At 44.2% G+C, this 20,568-nt stretch overlaps 1 protein-coding gene across 2 annotated transcripts in view; it reads left to right on the forward strand.

The window, feature by feature from the left end:
* The window catches only part of LOC124013405 (TBC1 domain family member 2A-like), a 55,574-nt gene extending 42,022 nt beyond the window's left edge, over positions 1–13,552 (forward strand). For both annotated transcript variants that reach the window (XM_046327743.1, XM_046327744.1), the window contains exon 13: positions 10,609–13,552. In XM_046327743.1, the coding sequence (XP_046183699.1) occupies positions 10,609–10,810 (202 nt within the window). In that variant the 3' untranslated portion in view covers positions 10,811–13,552. The remainder of the gene's footprint in view (positions 1–10,608) is intronic.
* The last annotated feature ends 7,016 nt before the right edge of the window (positions 13,553–20,568 follow it).

The following is a 20,568-nucleotide window of genomic DNA, read 5'->3' on the forward strand; positions in this document are numbered from 1 at the left end:
TTTAGAGGTCATGCAATTCAATATTCTTTCAAACAAAAACTATTTTTGTCAAAAGAGTTCATATTAACAAAGGAAATACAAGAAATAGCAGTAGATGGATAGCAATAAAAACGATACCATAGAGGCACATAATAAGTTAGAGGAATAACAGAAAGAAAATGAGGAACTTATTTGGAACGATCAAGTATAATGTATTATAAAAAATAGAGCTAATTGGATGGAAAATTGTGAAAAATAAACCAATTATTGTTGAATCTTCAACATATAAATGCTACCAAACAGTATTTACAGAAACCTACAGTCATCCATGATTCACCAATTCATATTTTGAAGGAGGATGTAATGATCTTCGTCTGTTGTTTGTAGAAAGTCAGACCGAAATGCAGCGTGTAGGTTACTCATGACTTTTAATGAAGCTAATACGGTACATGAAATAACGGAAGAAGAAAACAACAAACGAATGAAACTAATACAGCCTATCTGGTGACTAACACTAAGACAGGTACAATCACCCACGAAATACAACGCGCACTCAGGCTACCTAAATACGGTTCCCAATCCGAGACAACTAGAATTAGCTGACTCCAATTAGGAATCGCCTCAGGCAGCCAAGCCTAACTAGACACACCCCTAATAATACACACTCCCAATTAATACAAACCCTAATACGAAATACAACATATAAACCCATGTCACACCCTGGCCTACCCAAACATATAACAAAAACACAAGATACAATGACCAAGGCGTGACAGAACCCCCCTAAGGTGCGGACTCCGGGACACACCTCAAGAGCATAGGGAGGGTCCGGGTGGGCGTCTGTCCATGGTGGCGGTTCTGGCTCGGGACGTGGACCCCACTCCATAAATGTCCTAGTTCCTCCCCTTCGCGTCCTAGGATAATCCACCTTCTCCGCCGACCATGGCCTAATAGTCCTCACCCTGACCCCCACATAACTGAGGGACAGCTCGGGACAGAGGGGCAGCTCGGGACAGAGGGGCAGCTCGGGACAGAGGGGCAGCTCAGGACAGAGGGGCAACTCAGGACAGAGGGGCAACTCAGGACAGAGGGGCAACTCAGGACAGAGGGGCAACTCAGGATAGAGGGGCAACTCAGGATAGAGGGGCAACTCAGGACAGAGGGGCAACTCAGGACAGCGGGGTAGCCCGGGACAGAGGGGCAGCCCGGGACAGAGGGGCAGCCCGGGACCGAAGCAGCCCGGTATTGAGGGGAAGCCCGGTACTGAGGGGAAGCCCGGTACTGAGGGGAAGCCCGGTACTGAGGGGAAGCCCGGTACTGAGGGGAAGCCCGGTACTGAGAGGAAGCTCGGTACTGAGAGGAAGCTCGGTACTGAGAGGAAGCTCGGTACTGAGAGGGAGCCCAGTACAGAGAGGGAGCCTAGTACTGAGAGGAATCTCAGTACTGAGAGGAAGCTCAGGCAGGTAGTAGGCTCCGGTAAATCCTGGCTGGCTGGTGGACCTGGATGATTAAGGTTGTCTGGCCGATCTAGAAGATCTTGGTAGACTGGCACTTCTGGCGGATCCTGGCAGACTGGTGACGCTGGGCCGACTGGCGGCGCTGGGCAGACAGGAGACTCCGGCAGCGCAGGAGAGGAGAAAGGCTCTGGCTGCGCTGAACAGGCGAGGCGCACTGGACGCGCTGGGCCGACTGGGAACACTGGTGGCGCTGGACAGACAGGAGACTCCGGCAGCGCAGGAGAGGAGAAAGGCTCTGGCTGCGCTAAACAGGCGGCAGACTCCGATAGCGCAGGAGAAGAGAACAGCTCTGGTTGCGCTAAACAAGCGGGAGACTCCGGCAGCGCAGGAGGGGAGAAAAGCCCTGGCTGCGCTGAACAGGCGAGGCGCACTGGAGGCCTGGTGCGTGGTGCTGGAACTGGTGGTACTGGCGCGAGGATACGCACAGGAAGCCTGGTGCGGGGAGCTGCTACAGGAGGACTGGTGTGTATAGGTGGATCTGGATAGACCGGACCGTGCAGGCGCACTGGAGCTCTTGAGCACCGAGCCTGCCCAAGCTTACCTGGCTCGATGCCCACTCTAGCCCGGCCAATAGGAAGGGCTGGTATGAGTCGCAGCTGGCTCTGCACCCGCACTGGAAACACCGTGCGCTCCATAGCATAACACGGTGCCTGCCCGGTCTCTCTAGCCCAACGGTGAGCACAGGGAGTATGCGCAGGTTTCCTACCTGGCATAACTATTCTCCCTTCTAGCTCCCCCCCAATAATTTTTTGGGGCTGTTTTTCCGGTTTCCAACCGCGTCGCCGTGCTGCCTCCTCATACATACGCCTCTCCGCTTTAGCTGCCTCTATTTCCTCCTTGGGACGGCGATATTCTCCCGGCTGCTCCCAGGGTCCTTGACCGTCTAATTCCTCCTCCCATGTCCAAATCTCCAAATGATGCATTCTCTCCCATTGCAACTGCTCTTCACGATTAACAGGGAGAGTAGGCTCAGGTCTGTTTCCTGACTCAGCCACTCTCTCTCTGCGCTTTCCCCTGTTACCTTCAGTTTTCGCTCTGTATAGCAATGCTTTCCTTCTCGATTCCATCCGTGTATAGCCCTCTTCGCATTGCTGTAGGGAATCCCAGGCGGGCTCTTGCATTCGCTCTGGGTCGGCTGCCCACCTGTCGATTTCTTCCCACGTAGTATAATCCCTTCTTCTGCCGTCCATAGCGTCCTCCTTTAGCTCCTGCCAGTTCACACGCTGCTCGGTCTGTGAATCGTGGTGGGTGATTCTGTAATGATCTTGTCTGTTGTTTGTAGAAAGTCAGACCGAAATGCAGCGTGTAGGTTACTCATGACTTTTAATGAAGCTAATACGGTACATGAAATAACGGAAGAAGAAAACAACAAACGAATGAAACTAATACAGCCTATCTGGTGACTAACACTAAGACAGGTACAATCACCCACGAAATACAACGCGCACTCAGGCTACCTAAATACGGTTCCCAATCCGAGACAACTAGAATCAGCTGACTCCAATTAGGAATCGCCTCAGGCAGCCAAGCCTAACTAGACACACCCCTAATAATACACACTCCCAATTAATACAAACCCTAATACGAAATACAACATATAAACCCATGTCACACCCTGGCCTACCCAAACATATAACAAAAACACAAGATACAATGACCAAGGCGTGACAGAGGAAGCAAAGTACTTTATGCGTATGTTCTCTTTTCAGTCTCCTCCATTTCCACTAACTGAAGTTAACTGTAAGTAATGATTAGAATAAAGAAAGAATGAAACGTGACGACAATGGAGTGCTAACATACAACTACACCTAAACAATATCCCACAAAACACAAGAGAAAAATTTTACTTAAATATGATCCCCAATTAGATACAACGATTGGGAATCATACAAAATCACCAACATAGAAAAACAATACTAGAACCCCACATAGAAATAATAAACTAGACTAAACAGTCACGCCCTGACCTACTCTACCATAGAAAATAAGATCTCTCTATGGTCAGGATGTCACAGTACCCCCCCCCCCCACCCCGGCCCTGGCCTAGTCATCGGTGCAGAGGAAGACTCCTGCCATGGAATGAGACTGGACACCGTGTCTGGACTGGGCATCGGCGCAGAGGGTTCCTGCCATGGTGCTGGACTGGACGGCGTGTTTCGACTGGACATCAGCACAGAGGAAGGCTCCTGCCTTAGAGCCTTCCTCTGGAGGCTCCGGACCGGGGACAGTCCCCAGAGGCTCCGGACCGGGGACCGTCGCTGGAAGCTCTGGCCCGGTTCCGTCGCTTGAAGCTCTGGACTGGGGAAGCACACTGGAGGCCTGATGCGTGGGGCCGGCACAGATGGCAGTGACAGGCACTTCAGGGCGAGTGCAGGGAGCAGACACAGGACACACCTGATTGGGAAGGCGCACTTCAGGGAGAGTGTGAGGAGCAGACACAGGACGTACCTGACTGGGAACACGCACTTCAGGGAGAGTGCGAGGAGCAGGCATAGGAAAATAAGGGCTCTATGTTCAGGACGTGACAATGAGGGCTAAATTTCAGAGGAGGAACTTGATGCAATTAAAGCCTTTAGGCCAGGGAAAACTCCAGGGCTGGATGGCATACCAGTTGAATGTTATATACTTTTTTATCTACTCAAAGATCTACTATTATCATATTTTAATCACTCCTACAAAAATTGTAATTTGTCAGCTACTAACCTAGAAGATTTGATTTCACTATTACTGAAACAGGAAAGATAAGTAAGTGTATGGTAAGGATAAAAATCCAGTCTTAAAAACTTGAGGTCCCTTACACTTCAGTATTGAGATGCAAAAATCCTAGCAAAACGCATAGCACAATAGATATGAAAAGGTTTTTTTCAGATATTATTCATCCTGATCAGACAGGTTTCCTTACATGGAAGGTACATTGGAAATAATATAAGACAAGTATTTGAAACAATAAAAAAGGAATTATCTTTAATGGTATTATAGGAAAGCTCTTAGAGGTTAGGGTGCATTTTTTCAAGTTTTTGATAAAAAGCGTGCAAAATTTCAACGTCCTGCTACTCATGCAAGGAATATAGTATATGCATATGATTAGTATGTGTGGATAGAAAACAAGTTTATAAAGTTTATAAAACTGGTTAAATCATGTCTGTGACTATAACAGAACTTGTGTAGCAGGCAAAACCCCAAGGACAGATCGCCCCGTCATCAATTTGATCGATTATTAACGTTTACAAATACCTAAAGTTGGATTACAAAAGTAGTTTGAAGTATTTTGGCAAAGTTTATAGGCAACCTTTTACATTTTTTTGTATTGACGTTGCGTTTTGGAAAGTTGTTTTTTTCTGGATCAGACGGGCTTTATAAATGGACATTTTTGGTATACATGGACGGATTTAATCGAAAAAAAAGAACCAATTGTGATGTTTATGGGACATATTGGAGTGCCAACAAAGAAGCTTGTCAAAGGTAATGCATGTTTTATATTTTATTTCTGCGTTTTGTGTAGCGCAGGCTATGCTAATTCTTTTGTTTACGCCTCCTTCAGGTATTTCGGGGGGGGGGGGGGTGCATGCTATCAGATAATAGCTTCTCATGCTTTCACCGAAAAGCATTTTAAAAATCTGACATGTTGGCTAGATTTCACAACGAGTGTAGCTTTAATTGAGTACCCTACATGTGTGATTTAATGAAAGTTAGAGTTTTATCGAGTACTATTCGCATTTGGCGCTATGCATTTCCCCAGGCTAGGTGAGACAGTGGCTATAAGAGGTTATTAACAAACATACAGTATATGGAAATGTTTTCTATATCCAAAATTACAACCAACTGATTTCAGCATTAGCACAAAAATGGAGGGATCAAGTAGAAGGGGGGGAGAAGGTAGGGAGGAGGTAACTTGTTTGCCCTTTATAAAATTGAGAAATTGATAACACTATTTATAACATTTTTTACTTGAGGACCAAATGTTGACCGCGGCGCCAATACAGTTTGCAAAATTTTAGATGTGCACATGGTTTTTGAATTTGGGAACGGCCCGTCAGAAAGTCCAGGACCCAGTTGCACAGGGCGGGGTCGAGACCCAGGGTCTCGAGCTTAATGACAAGTTTGCTGATAGTTTCCTCCAAACTCGTCATTAAGCTCGAGACCCTAGGTTTCCACATTATCTATTACAATATTTAGTTGAGGTTTAGGGTTTAGTGAATGTGTTGTCCCAAATACAATGCTTTTAGTTTCAGAAATATTTATGGCTAACTTATTCCTTGCCACCCACTCTGAAACTAACTGCAACTCTTTGTTAAGTGTTGCAGTCATTTCAGTCGCTGTAGTAGCTGACGTGCATAGTGTTGAGTCTTCCACATACATAGACACTGATTTTCTCAAAGTCAGTGACATGTCGTTAGTAAACATTTCAAAAAAGCAGCTACCCTGGGGATTTCCTAATTGTACCTGAATTATGTTTGAGAGGCTTCCATTAAAGAACACCCTCTGTGTTCTGTTAGACAAGCAACTCTTTATCCACATTACACCAGGAGGTGTAAAGCCATAACACATACGTTTTTCCAGCAGCAGACTATGATCGATAATTTCAAAAGCTGCACTGAAGTCTAACAAGACAGCCCCCACAATAATTTTATAATGAATTTCTCTTAGCCAATCATCAGTCATTTGTGTAAGTGGTGTGCTTGTTGAGTGTCCTTTCCTATAAGCGTGCTGAAAGTCTGTTGTCAATTTGTTTACAGTGAAATAGCATTGTATCTGATCAAACACATCAAACACAAAGGGTTGGTACTGGGCTGATTGGTCCGCTATTTGAGACAGTAAAGTGGCCTTTACTATTCTTGGGAAGTGGAATGACTTTAGCTTCTCTCCAGGCCTGAGGGCACTTTCTAGTAGGCTCAAAGTGAAGATGTGGCAAATAGGAGTGGCAATATCGTCTGCATTTTATCGATGGCAATTTGAATGCGCAGAGATATTGTGACGAGATCCAGAGCCCCATTGTTGTGCCATTCATTGGCCACCATCACCTCATGTTTCATCATGATAATGCACGGCCCCATGTCGCAAGGATTTGTTCACAATTCCTGGAAACTAAAAATGTCAGAATTCTTCCATGGCCTGCATACTCATCAGACAGTCACCCATTGAGCATGTTTGGGATACTCTGGGTCAACTTGTACGACAGTGTGTTCCAGTTCCCACCAATATCCAGCAACTTTGCACAGCCATTGAAGAGGAGTGGGACAACATTCCACAGGCCACAATCAACAGCCTGATCAATTCTAGGCAAAGGAGATGTCGGGCCGCTCAGATACTAACTGTTTTTCTGATCCACACCCCACACCCCTTTTTTAAAGGTATTTTTTCAAGGTATCTGTGACCAACAGATACAGGTATCTGTGACCAACAAGGTATCTGTGACCAACAGTCTGTACTGTAGAATGTACATGTAAAAAGAAAAAAAAAGAAGAAATAGAAACCTGTTTGAGCAACTGTGGAAGAGTTCAAGTACTGGTGGACACATTCTCGGCCAGATGGTGCAATGAATACCTCAACACGCTACAAAGCCATCAGAAAGCAAGCGACCCAACCTCAAGGAAGGAGACATTGTTCTGATGATGGACAATCAGGCAAGAAATAATGAATGGCCAATGGGAGTAATTGTGTAAAAGATAGAATGGTCAGGAAGGTGGAATTTAAAGTAACCCGACACAATGTCTCCAAGACCTTCTCAACACCCATCTCAGATATCGTCCTTCTCTTGTTCCCTGGAGAAAAGTTTATGTAAATATGTTAGAAGTGGTATCTTAAAAGATGCCAGGAGGGGAATGTATTGGAACCTTTTAATAGATTCATTTCAGTTTGTCCCCACCTAGTGTTGGTTGTCATCATTTCACTTCCTGTTTTTACCATAGAAGAAGAATGTAACAATGAACTCAGTTGTACACAATACCTTGCAGTGTTCAGGCTAACTGCTATTTATCCATTTCCATCCCTTAGTTTTTGGCCCTTATAGTGGCACTATCAGCAAGTAAACGTAATTCTAATATTATCTGTACATGTGTATCATTATTTTGAGAAATGTGTAACTCCATACAACTTTTGTATGTGTTTGGAAATCGCTAGCAATTGTAGCATGGCCCTCATTCAAAATAATTTAATGGACATCTAGCATAGCCATTACAGGTATTAGTATTGTGTTTAGTTTCATTCGCTCAGTCTAGCTTAGCTTAAAAGTGAACTTTGTTTGTTGATTTGCTGTGCATAGATTGTTATATATGTATTTGCAGTTTCACACTTTTTTGCATTAAACCTGTCAAAAGACAACACCTGCCTGTTCCTTGAAGGGCATAAGTGCTGGTAAGAGTTTAGCTGACTGTTTAACTCAACATGTACTCCTTGGGAGTACAGCTTAGAGTTAGAACAGTACAATATATGTAAGCGAAAGATCAGTTTATCTAATTGCGCAGCCAAGCAACGATCATGTCATCAGCATAAAAAATATAAAAAATATATTTATTGGAAATGTGCATGATTATGTGCACTTAACCACCATGTGAAGTTCATAACTTATTTCATCTGCCTATATACTCTTGATGCTTTTCCACATGGTGATGGTAGGCCTACAAACAATGTTACATATAAACGCGTGACTCTACGCTTACTTCGATATGATGGTTATTATATCAATATTTGCGCATAAAGGTGTTTCCACAGCAATTGTCACAATCAATTTCACAGACCTAAAAATTATCCACCCTTGTGTAGCGTATTTTGTTTTGTCCACATTAGGACATTTTACCCACAAATGTACTAATTCCTTCAGGCCTGTCATGACTTCTTTTCAAATCAAATCAAATTTTATTTGTCACAATAAAACAGGTATAGACCTTCCAGTGAAATGCTTACTTACAAGTCCTTAACCAACAATGTTTTAAGAAGTGAAGAAAAAAAGTGTTAAGTAAAAAATTGAAAATAAAAGTAACAAATATTTAACAGCAGAAGTAAAATAACAATAGTGAGGATATATACAGGGTCACTCTACCTACGTTTACAGAGTCAATGTGCGGGGGCACCGGTTAGTCAAGGTAATTGAGGTAATATGTACATGTAGGTAGAGTTAAAATGACTATGCATAAATAATAAACAGAGAGTAGCAGCAACGTAAAAGAGGGGTCTGGGTAGCCCTTTGATTAGCTGTTCAGCAGGGGGTAAAAGCTGTTAAGAAGCCTTTTGGACCTAGACTTGGCATTCCTGTACCACTTGCCATGTGGTAGCAGAGAGAACAGTCCATGATTAGGGTGGCTGGAGTCTTTGACAATTTTTATGGCCTTCCTCTGACACTGCCTGGTGTAGAGGTCCTGGATGGCATGTACTGGGCCGTACGCACCACCCTGTGTAGTGCCATGCGGTCAGGGGCCGAGCAGTTGCCATACCAGGCAGTGAAGCAAACAGTCAGGATGCTCTTGATGGTGAAGCTGTAGAACCTTTTGAGGATCTGAGGACCCACGCCAAATCTTTTCAGTCTCATGACAAATCTTGTCATGCCCTCTTCACGACTGTCTTTACTTGAAGCTCTCAACCTGCTCCACTGCAGCCCCGTCGATGAAAATGGGGGCGAGCTCGGTCCTCCTTTTCCTGTAGTCCACAATCCTCTCCTTTGTCTTGATCACGTTGAGGGAGAGGTTGTTGTCCTGGCACCACATGGCCAGGTCTCTGACCTCCTCCCTGTAGGCTGTCTCATCGTTGTTGGTGATCAGGCTTTCCACTGTTGTGTCATCGGCAAACTTGATGATGGTGTTGGAGTCGTGCCTGGCCATGCAGTCATGAGTGAACAGGTGTTACAGGAGGGGACTGGGCACGCACCTCTGAGGGGCTCCCGTGTTGAGGATCAGCGTGGTGGATGTGTTGTTACCTACCCTTACCACCTGGAGCTGGCCCATCAGGAAGTCCAGGATCCAGTTGCAGAGGGAGGTGTTTATTTCCAGTGTCCTTTGCTTAGTGATGAGCTTTGAGGGCATCATGGTGTTGAAAGCTGAGCTGTAATCAATGAATAGTATTCTTACATAGGTGTTTCTTTTGTCCAGGTGGGAAAGGGCAGTTTGGAGTGCAATAGAGATTGCATCATCTGTGGATCTCTTAGGGCGGTATGCAAATTGGGGTGGGTCTAGGGTTTCCGGGACAATGGTGTTGATGTGAGCCATGACCAGCCTTTCGAAGCACTTCATGGCTACAGACATGAGTGTTACGGGTCTGTAGTCATTTAGGCAGGTTACCTTAGTGTTCTTGGGCACAGGGACTATGGTGGTCTGCTTGAAACATGTTGGTATTACAGACTCAGTCAGGGACAGAAAATGTCAGTGAAGACACTTGCCAGTTGGTCAGCGCATGCTCGGAGTACACGTCCTGATATTCCGTCTGGCCCTGCGGCCTTGTGAATGTTGACCTTTAAGGTCTTACTCAAATGGGCTACAGCAAGTGTGATCACACAGTCGTCCGGGAACAGCTGATGCCCTCATGCATGCTTCAGTGTTACTTGCCTCAAAGCGAGCATAGCATTAATTTAGCTCGTCTGGTAGGCTCGTGTCACTGGGCATCTCGTGGCTGTGCTTCTCTTTGTAGTCTGTAATAGTTTGCAAGTCCTGCCACATCCGACGAGCATCAGAGCCGGTGTAGTATGATAAAATCTTAGTCCTGTGTTGGCAATTTGCCTGTTTAAAAACCTGTTACTGCTGCAATCCCGATACCGGGATCGATATGACAACTACCAGTGAAAATAGAGGGCGCCAAATTCAAACCACAGAAATATCATAATTACAATTCCTAAAACATACATGTGTCTTATATCATTTTACAGCTATTCTCGTTGTTAATCCCACCAAAGTGTCCGATTTCAAATAGGCTTTTCAGCAAAAGCACTACAAACGATTATGTTAGGTCTCCACCAAACAACAATACCCCAAAACGATTTTAATACAATTCCCATTAATTTGTCAACACTTGTCAACAGGACTGAAAATAGTTCTATATACTTATAGTGTGTGACTGGACAACATAAGCGTCAAAATATACAACTGATACACACAAATCACACACTGCTTTTTCCTTCCCTCCACAGGAGACTGACAACCATTGCATTCTGCGACATGAACCCGTTTCCTTTGAGGCTGCTCCATCAGAGACGGGCCCTGCACCTTCAGTGTGTGCATGTACAGTTGAGTGAGTTTGAGCGTATCCAGAGGGAGCTGGGTAGAGAGCGACGGCAGCACAAGGACAGGGAGCTTGGGCTCGTTTCCAGCGAGGATGAGGGGGACACATGAGCTCTGGATAAAATGCTCTGGCCAGATTCCAATCAGAACTTTTACCCCCTGCGTCCTGTTACTCACTTATCTCAGTAGATATTGTCGGTTTGTCATTTCTTGTTTGATGTTTTCAATGTTCATGTTTTATTGTCATGTGCATAAATACAGTGAAATGCTTTTCTTGCCAGCTCTTTCCCAACAATGCAGTAATCAATATCAATAGTACTATAAAATGTATAAAGTAGAATAAAAAATGACGAGAAATAGAAATTAGAACACGAGGAAGCAAGTAAGCTATATACAGGGTCAGTACTAGTACCATATCTACAATGCCATATTTACAATGTGTTGGGAGTGGTAGGAGTAGATACATCGAGCTCCAAAAGTATTGGGACAGTGACACATTTGATGTTGTTTTGGTTCTGTACTCCAGCACTTTGGATTTGAAATGATACAATGACTGACTGTGAGGTTAAAGTGCAGACTGTCAGTTTAAATCGGAGGATATTGTCACCCATATCAGGTGAACTGTTTAGAAATTACAGCCCTTTTTGTACATAGTCCCCCCCATTTTAGAAGACCAAAATTATTGGGACAAATTCACTTGCGTGTATTACAGTAGTAAAACGTTAAGCATTTGGTCCCATTTTCATAGCACGCAATGACTACATCAAGCTTGCGACTCTGTTGGATGCATTTGCTGTTTGTTTTGGTTGTGTTTCAGATTATTTGTGTCCCCCAAAATATGCATGGTCACTTTTACTGTAAATAACAATAGAATGTTTCAAAACACTTCTACATTACTGTGGGTGCTACCCTATTTATGGATAATCCTGAATGAATTGTGAATAATGAGTGACAAAGTTAGAGGCATAAATATTTTTCTCACTCATCATTATTCATGATTCATTCAGGACTTTGTAACTGTCCCAATACTTTTGAAACTCACTCTTTGTATAGGGCTAAATTGACTAGGCATCAGGATATATGATATGTGGCAGACCATGGGGTTTGGTCAAGATGTTTACACAGATCAGACACGGACAGAGTAGGATTAGCTCAGTTTCAATGGTGTTTATTTAAATTATAAATAAAAAAGAAAAGGATAGGTCTCCCCCATGAGACTCTCTACGGGATACCGTCTTCTGGGCTCCAGGTCTTGCTGTATCCTGCCAGGATCAAAACTGCACTCACTCCTGTTACCTCTGTAACCATCCCGAACTATACAGGAGTCCTTCCTCCCCCCCCCCCCCACTCTCTTCCTGTGTGATGCTTTATGGGCCCTTGATTACACACCAACTCCCAATCAGCTCCCTGGCTGGAAAAGCTGTCGAGACCTGGCAAGTCCAGAAGATGGAGCCATCGCCTCGAGTCTCCCCCTGGTGGCTGACTTGCTGTATGCCACAAATGATTGTATGTGAGTGTGTGTGTGTGTGTGTGTGTGTGTGTGTGTGTGTGTGTGTGTGTGTGTGTGTGTGTGTGTGTGTGTGTGTGTGTGTGTGTGTGAAAATGAAGCATGAGTGTGCATAATCAGTTAATAAATAATGCAAAAATACTGTGCTGTTGTACCATTGCAAAGCGTGCTTGAGTGCTAGAAACATGCTTTGTAAATCTGTATTATGATTTATTTAATGGTGAAATAAGTATAGCCAGTTATGGCTTAGCAGATAATAAGATAATAAGAAAAGACAATCAGTATTTACCTGGCTAAAGAGAAGGAATATAATATCTATTGTTTACAGGAAATCTATTTAACAATTTTAGATGTAGTTGTGTGGAAAAAGGACTGGGGGCGAAATAAACTTCTCCGATGGGCAAAGAAACTCAAAAGGGGTGTTGATATTAATTAACAATATTTTTTTCAGAATGTGCAAACTGTTCAAACAGATCCGCAACATAGATGGATTATTTTAAATATGTTATTGGACCATAAACATATTTATCTAATTAATCTATACGGTTCAAATAATGATGATCCGCGCCACTTTGAAACTACAGTATATATAATGATGTTTCAAGCCTACAAGCAATACACAATTTTTATGGTGGGAGATAATGCGGTTTTACATACCATAATTTGGGGCAGCAGGTAGCCTTGCTGGATCGAGTCCCCGAGCTGACAAGGTAAAAATCTGTCATTGAGATGAGGTTTTCTGAGTTTGCAAGGAATGTTTGGCCAGATCATTTTAATTTGTTACCTTTAGAACTCATCCCCCTGGCATTTTGCCTAGATTCTTCAATCCAAAATACTTTTTCCCATAGCAAATTCAGCCCGTTTCTCATGATAAGGAACCCGCGATATTTGATCCCTGGCATCTTTTCTAAAATGTTGTTTGAGACTTGGGCTCCCTTCACATAGAAACTGTAATATCTATGAACCACTATCGATGAACCGAGGCCATACACTGCTATGTAACATTTTCCTGTCCCGCTGCTTTCAAAAGGATTTGTTGCTGTTGTTTTGACAAAGATGCAATGTTTGCATCCCTGAATGCAGTGGGCTCAATTCCTACCTTACACTCTCTTTTCCAGTGACCAATAGCCCCACACCTTTCCTCCCTGTTTCCTTGTCTTACTTGGGAAACAGGAATGAAAACACTGTTAGTGACTTTCACTGTGGCTGCATAACAGCTCATACATATACGGAGTAAACAGAATTAGCTTCTCTCTCCACACCGCTTGTACTATTTCATGCTACCTTATATAATGTTACATACCCTATATTATTCATCTCATATGCATACGTATATACTGTACTCTATATCATCGACTGCATCCTTATGTAATACATGTATCACTAGCCAATTTAACTATGCCACTTTGTTTACATACTCATCTCATATGTATATACTGTACTCGATACCATCTACTGTATCTTGCCTATGCTGCTCTGTACCATCACTCATTCATATATCTTTATGTACATATTCTTTATCCCCTTACACTGTGTATAAGACAGTAGTTTTGGAATTGTTAGTTAGATTACTTGTTGGTTATTACTGCAATGTCGGAACTAGAATCACAAGCATTTCGCTACACTCGCATTAACATCTGCTAACCATGTGTATGTGACAAATAAAATTGGATTTATACGGTTGTGGGCGGAGCAGTTGCCGTACCAGGTGGTGATACAGCCCGCCAGGATGCTCTCGATTGTGCATCTGTAGAAGTTTGTGAGTGCTTTTGGTGACAAGCCGAATTTCTTCAGCCTCCTGAGGTTGAAGAGGCTTCTTCACGATGCTGTCTGTGTGGGTGGACCAATTCAGTTTGTCTGTGATGTGTATGCCGAGGAACTTAAAACTTGCTACCCTCTCCACTACTGTTCCATCGATGTGGATAGGGGGGTGTTCCCTCTGCTGTTTCCTGAAGTCCACAATCATCTCCTTAGTTTTGTTGACGTTGAGTGTGAGGTTATTTTCCTGACACCACACTCCGAGGGCCCTCACCTCCTCCCTGTAGGCCGTCTCGTCATTGTTGGTAATCAAGCCTACCACTGTTGTGTCGTCCGCAAACTTGATGATTGAGTGGGAGGCGTGCGTGGCCACGCAGTCGTGGGTGAACAGGGAGTACAGGAGAGGGCTCAGAACACACCCTTGTTGGAGCCCCAGTGTTGAGGATCAGCGGGGTGGAGATGTTGTTGCCTACCCTCACCACCTGGGGGCGGCCCGTCAGGAAGTCCAGTACCCAGTTGCACAAGGCGGGGTCGAGACCCAGGGTCTCGAGCTTGATGACGAGCTTGGAGGATACTATGGTGTTAAATGCCAAGCTGTAGTCGATGAACAGCATTCTCACATAGGTATTCCTCATGCCCAGATGGGTTAGGGCAGTGTGCAGTGTGGTTGAGATTGCATCGTCTGTGGACCTATTTTGGCGGTAAAGCAAATTGGAGTGGGTCTAGGGTGTCAGGTAGGGTGGAGGTGATATGGTCCTTGACTAGTCTCTCAAAGCACTTCATGATGACGGAAGTGAGTGCTACGGGGCGGTAGTCGTTTAGCTCAGTTACCCTAGCTTTCTTGGGAACAGGAACAATGGTGGCCCGCATGTGGGAACAGCAGGCTGGGATAGAGATTGATTGAATATGTCCGTAAACACACCAGCCAGCTGGTCTGCGCATGCTCTGAGGGCGCGGCTGGGGATGCCGTCTGGGCCTGCAGCCTTGCGAGGGTTAACACGTTTAAATGTTTTACTCACCTCGGCTGCAGTGAAGGAGAGGCCGCATGTTTTGGTTGCAGGCCTTGTCAGTGGCACTGTACTGTCCTCAAAGCGGGCAAAAAAGTTATTTAGTCTGCCTGGGAGCAAGACATCCTGGTCCGTGACGGGGCTGGTTTTCATTTTGTAATCCGTGATTGACTGTAGACCCTGCCACATACCTCTTGTGTCTGAGCCGTTGAATTGAGATTCTACTTTGTCTCTATACTGACGCTTAGCTTGTTTGATTGCCTTGCGGAGGGAACTGGAGAATACGCATGACCTAATTAATGTCTTATTCCAGTGTTGTGCCTCAAATATCACTGTTGTTGATAATACACCTTACCAAAATGATTCACACTTGTTACTTATTTGCACATAATCCGCAATAGGGCATAAACCAACCTCTCTCCATATTGCTACTTTCTTTTAATCAAATCAAATCAAAGCACCATGTCTACTCAACAGCATCAAAGGAAAATGTTTAAGCTCTTTGGCTTGGCAAAGGGAGAACTCTGTGTACATGCACTCTTTCTTCAGGTTCTCACAGCACAAAGACTCAATAAGGTTTGATTGTTGCTGCAGCTGATCACTTGTGATGTTGTAGTTTGTCCACCATGAACTGGAGGTTGGCGTGGGTTTTGCAGAGGCATGTGTCCCTATCCTGGATTGTTGTCTTGACAACCCCAAAATACATATTTTAATAAAGGATTCATAGTAGTACATTTTAATCTCTGAATATTCCCTCTTAAAAAAATCTGAATAATGGTTCTGAATTGTGCCATTCAAGAAGCGCTTCTGATTTTTTTTCTTGTTCCTCGTTGTCCTTTCTCCCAATTGTTGCTCTACTGTTGACATCATTGTTCATAGAATCTAGTAATTTTCTCTTCTGTGGCTGTGCTAATTATGTTACACTGCTTTTTCCTAGAGTGTTGAAGACTTGTTGGCCTGTTTTCATTTGCTCTCATTGCTTTTACTGAAAATCCAAATTCTCTGTTTGCAGCTTTGACCAGGCCATACTTTCTCAGGATGTTGCCTCTAAGCATTTTTGAAGCCACTTGTTTGTTGTTGGCACTGCACATTTTTTGATACTTTTGCTATATTCTTCTTGCCAATGTCCAGTCTCTCGACAACAAGGTTGATGAAATCCGAGCAAGGGTGGCATTCCAGAGGGACATCAGAGACTGCAACGTTCTCTGCTTTACGGAAACATGGCTTACTGGGAAGACGCTATCCAGGGCGGTGCAGCCAACGGGTTTCTCCACGCATCGCGCGGACAGAAACAAACATCTCTCTGGTAAGAAGAGTGGCGGGGGCGTATGTCTCATGACTAACGGGACATGGTGTGATGAAGGAAACATACAGGAACTCAAATCCTTCTGTTCACCTGATTTAGAATTCCTCACAATCAAATGTAGACCGCATTATCTTCCAAGAGAATTCTCTTCGATTATAATCACAGCCGTATATATCCCCCCCCAAGCAGACACATCGATGGCTCTGAACGAACTTTATTTAACTCTTTGCAAACTGGAAAACATTTATCCGGAGGCTGCATTCATTGTAGCTGGGGATTTTAACAAAGCCAATCTGAAAACAAGACTCCCTAAATTTTATCAGCATATCGATTGCGCAACCAGGGGTGGTAAAACCTTGGATCATTGTTACTCTAACTTCCGCGACGCATATAAGGCCCTGCCCCGCCCCCCTTTCGGAAAAGCTGACCACGACTCCATTTTGCTGATCCCTGCCTACAGGCAGAAATTAAAACAAGAGGCTCCCACGCTGAGGTCTGTCCAACGCTGGTCAGACCAAGCTGACTCTACACTCCAAGACTGCTTCCATCACGTGGACTGGGACATGTTTCGTATTGCGTCAGATGGGAATATTGACGAATATGCTGATTCGGTGTGCGAGTTCATTAGAACGTGCGTCGAAGATGTCGTTCCCATAGCAACGATAAAAACATTCCCTAACCAGAAACCGTGGATTGATGGCAGCATTCGTGTGAAACTGAAAGCCCGAACCACTGCTTTTAATCAGGGCAAGGTGTCTGGCAACATGACTGAATACAAACAGTGCAGCTATTCCCTCCGCAAGGCTATTAAACAAGCTAAGCGTCAGTACAGAGACAAAGTGGAATCTCAATTCAATGGCTCAGACACAAGAGGCATGTGGCAGGGTCTACAGTCAATCACGGACTACAAGATGAAATCCAGCCCAGTCACGGACCAGGATGTCTTGCTCCCAGGCAGACTAAATAACTTTTTTGCCCGCTTTGAGGACAATACAGTGCCACTGACACGGCCTGCAACGGAAACATGCGGTCTCTCCTTCACTGCAGCCGAGGTGAGTATAAGACATTTAAACGTGTTAACCCTCGCAAGGCTGCAGGCCCAGACTGCATCCCCAGCCGCGCCCTCAGAGCATGCGCAGACCAGCTGGCCGGTGTGTTTACGGACATATTCAATCAATCCCTATACCAGTCTGCTGTTCCCACATGCTTCAAGAGGGCCACCATTGTTCCTGTTCCCAAGAAAGCTAAGGTAACTGAGCTAAACGACTACCGCCCCGTAGCACTCACTTCCGTCATCATGAAGTGCTTTGAGAGACTAGTCAAGGACCATATCACCTCCACCCTACCTGACACCCTAGACCCACTCCAATTTGCTTACCGCCCAAATAGGTCCACAGACGATGCAATCTCAACCACACTGCACACTGCCCTAACCCACCTGGACAAGAGGAATACCTATGTGAGAATGCTGTTCATCGACCACAGCTCGGCATTCAACACCATAGTACCCTCCAAGCTCGTCATCACCCTGGGTCTCGACCCCGCCCTGTGCAACTGGGTACTGGACTTCCTGACGGGCCGCCCCCAGGTGGTGAGGGTAGGCAACAACATCTCCTCCCCGCTGATCCTCAACACGGGGGCCCCACAAGGGTGCGTTCTGAGCCCTCTCCTGTACTCCCTGTTCACCCACGACTGCGTGGCCACACACGCCTCCAACTCAATCATCAAGTTTGCGGTCGACACAACAGTGGTAGGCTTGATTACCAACAACGACGAGACGGCCTACAGGGAGGAGGTGAGGGCCCTCGGAGTGTGGTGTCAGGAAAATAACCTCACACTCAACGTCAACAAAACTAAGGAGATGATTGTGGATTTCAAGAAACAGCAGAGGGAACACCCCCCTATCCACATCGATGGAACAGTAGTGGAGAGGGTAGCTAGTTTTAAGTTCCTCGGCATACACATCACAGACAAACTGAATTGGTCCACTCACACTGACAGCGTCGTGAAGAAGGCGCAGCAGCGCCTATTCAACCTCAGGAGGCTGAAGAAATTCGGCTTGTCACCAAAAGCACTCACAAACTTCTACAGATGCACAATCGAGAGCATCCTGGCGGGCTGTATCACCGCCTGGTACGGCAACTGCTCCACCCTCAACCGTAAGGCTCTCCAGAGGGTAATGAGGACTGCACAACGCATCACCGGGGGCAAACTACCTGTCCTCCAGGACACCTACACCACCCGTTGTTACAGGAAGGCCATAAAGATCATCAAGGACATCAACCACCCGAACCACTGCCTGTTCACCCCGCTATCATCCAGAAGGCGAGGTCAGTACAGGTGCATCAAAGCTGGGACCGAGAGACTGAAAAACAGCTTCTATCTCAAGGCCATCAGACTGTTAAACAGCCACCACTAACATTGAGTGGCTGCTGCCAACACACTGTCATTGACACTGACCCAACTCCAGCCATTTTAATAATGGGAATTGATGGGAAATGATGTAAATATATCATGATGTAAATATATCACTAGCCACTTTAAACAATGCTACCTTATATAATGTTACTTACCCTACATTATTCATCTCATATGCATATGTATATACTGTACTCTACATCATCGACTGCATCCTTATGTAACACATGTATCACTAGCCACTTTAACTATGCCACTTTGTTTACTTTGTCTACACACTCATCTCATATGTATATACTGTACTCGATACCATCTACTGTATGCTGCTCTGTACCATCACTCATTCATATATCCTTATGTACATGTTCCTTATCCCCTTACACTGTGTATAAGACAGTAGTTTTGGAATTGTTAGTTAGATTACTTGTTGGTTATCACTGCATTGTCGGAACTAGAAGCACAAGCATTTCGCTACACTCGCATTTAACATCTGCTAACCATGTGTATGTGACAAATAAAATTTGATTAGATTTGAGTTGATCATACCTTTTTTTGTATTTCTCAGTTTTCCGTTAAGCTTTATCAAGTTTGACATATGTCATGCAAAGATCTCTATGTTTTTGAGCAAACTCTTCCAACCTTTTTCCTTCCAGCAAGTATTAGACTTCTCATTCCTGTTGTAGATGAAGAGGAAGGGGTATCAAGCTAGCAGCTCACTAGCTTTAAGAACCAGCTGTCAGAGCAGCTCACAGATCACTGCACCTGTTCATAGCCCATCTGTATACAGCCCATCTATCTACCTCATCCTCATACTTGCGCATCCATCTTTTGCACATCTACCATTCCAGTGTTTAATTGCCATATTGTAATTACTTCGCCACCATGGCCTATTTCTTGCCTTAACTCCCTTATTTGCACTCACTGTATATAGACTTTCTTTTTTTCTACTATATTATTTACATTTACATTGAAGTGACTATGTTTTGTTCATTCCATGTGTAACTGTGTTGTTGTATGTGTCAAACTGATATGCTTTATCTTGGCCAGGTCGCAGTTGCAAATGAGAACTTGTTCTCAACTAGCTTACCTGGTTAAATAAAGGTGGAAAAAAAATCAGGGCGTGCATCAGGGCAGGTAAGATGGCCTCATGTTCTGGCTGCAAGTCAACTGGTGACTAAGGTGTTGCGTTGCCTGATAGGTAGATCTCCATTGCAACTGTTCTCTTTAAAGTCTGTCTTCTATTCTGTTGGTTGCATTTCCATTGCCATCTCTCGCTTCTTTGTTCTCACTTTGTAAGTTCATAGATATCACTTATCCCTTCTCTTTTTTCTTCCAGTATCTCTCCCCATCTTTTTGCAGATGTTTCTGGTATCGTATAGGATCATTTTTTATTTTGTTTTTATGTCTGTGACCTCTATGCTGTTTTTTTGTGACATCTTCTTAAAACAAAGAAAAATACTACTTAAGGTTTGCAATTGTGCACACCTTGGAGCATTTTCCAGATTAAAGTAATTTAAAACATTGATTAAATAAGCCTAAAGTTATTTTTTTTTTATAATAATGGATTTTTGTCATTTCCACCACGTTCTGTCATTTCCATCACAGTGAAGTTTGTGATGGAAATGAAACTTCTGCTGTTTTTGGAGACAAATGACAGACTGCTTAGCATGCTTTGGCCAGTATTACAGCTAGAGTATGGTTTAGACTAAATACATCATATATATTTTAAAAATCTAAATTCTACCACAAATTACGGTTGGAAATGACTGATAAAAATATTCTCTACACAAGCAAAATTTACCTAGATTTTACTTTAACTTCTGGACATCACATCTGGAACAACTTTCCTCTGCAGTGTCGCAGTGTTTCCATG

This window comes from Oncorhynchus gorbuscha, linkage group LG24 (genome assembly GCF_021184085.1).
Source record: "Oncorhynchus gorbuscha isolate QuinsamMale2020 ecotype Even-year linkage group LG24, OgorEven_v1.0, whole genome shotgun sequence".
Classification (NCBI taxonomy): Eukaryota; Metazoa; Chordata; class Actinopteri; order Salmoniformes; family Salmonidae; genus Oncorhynchus; species Oncorhynchus gorbuscha.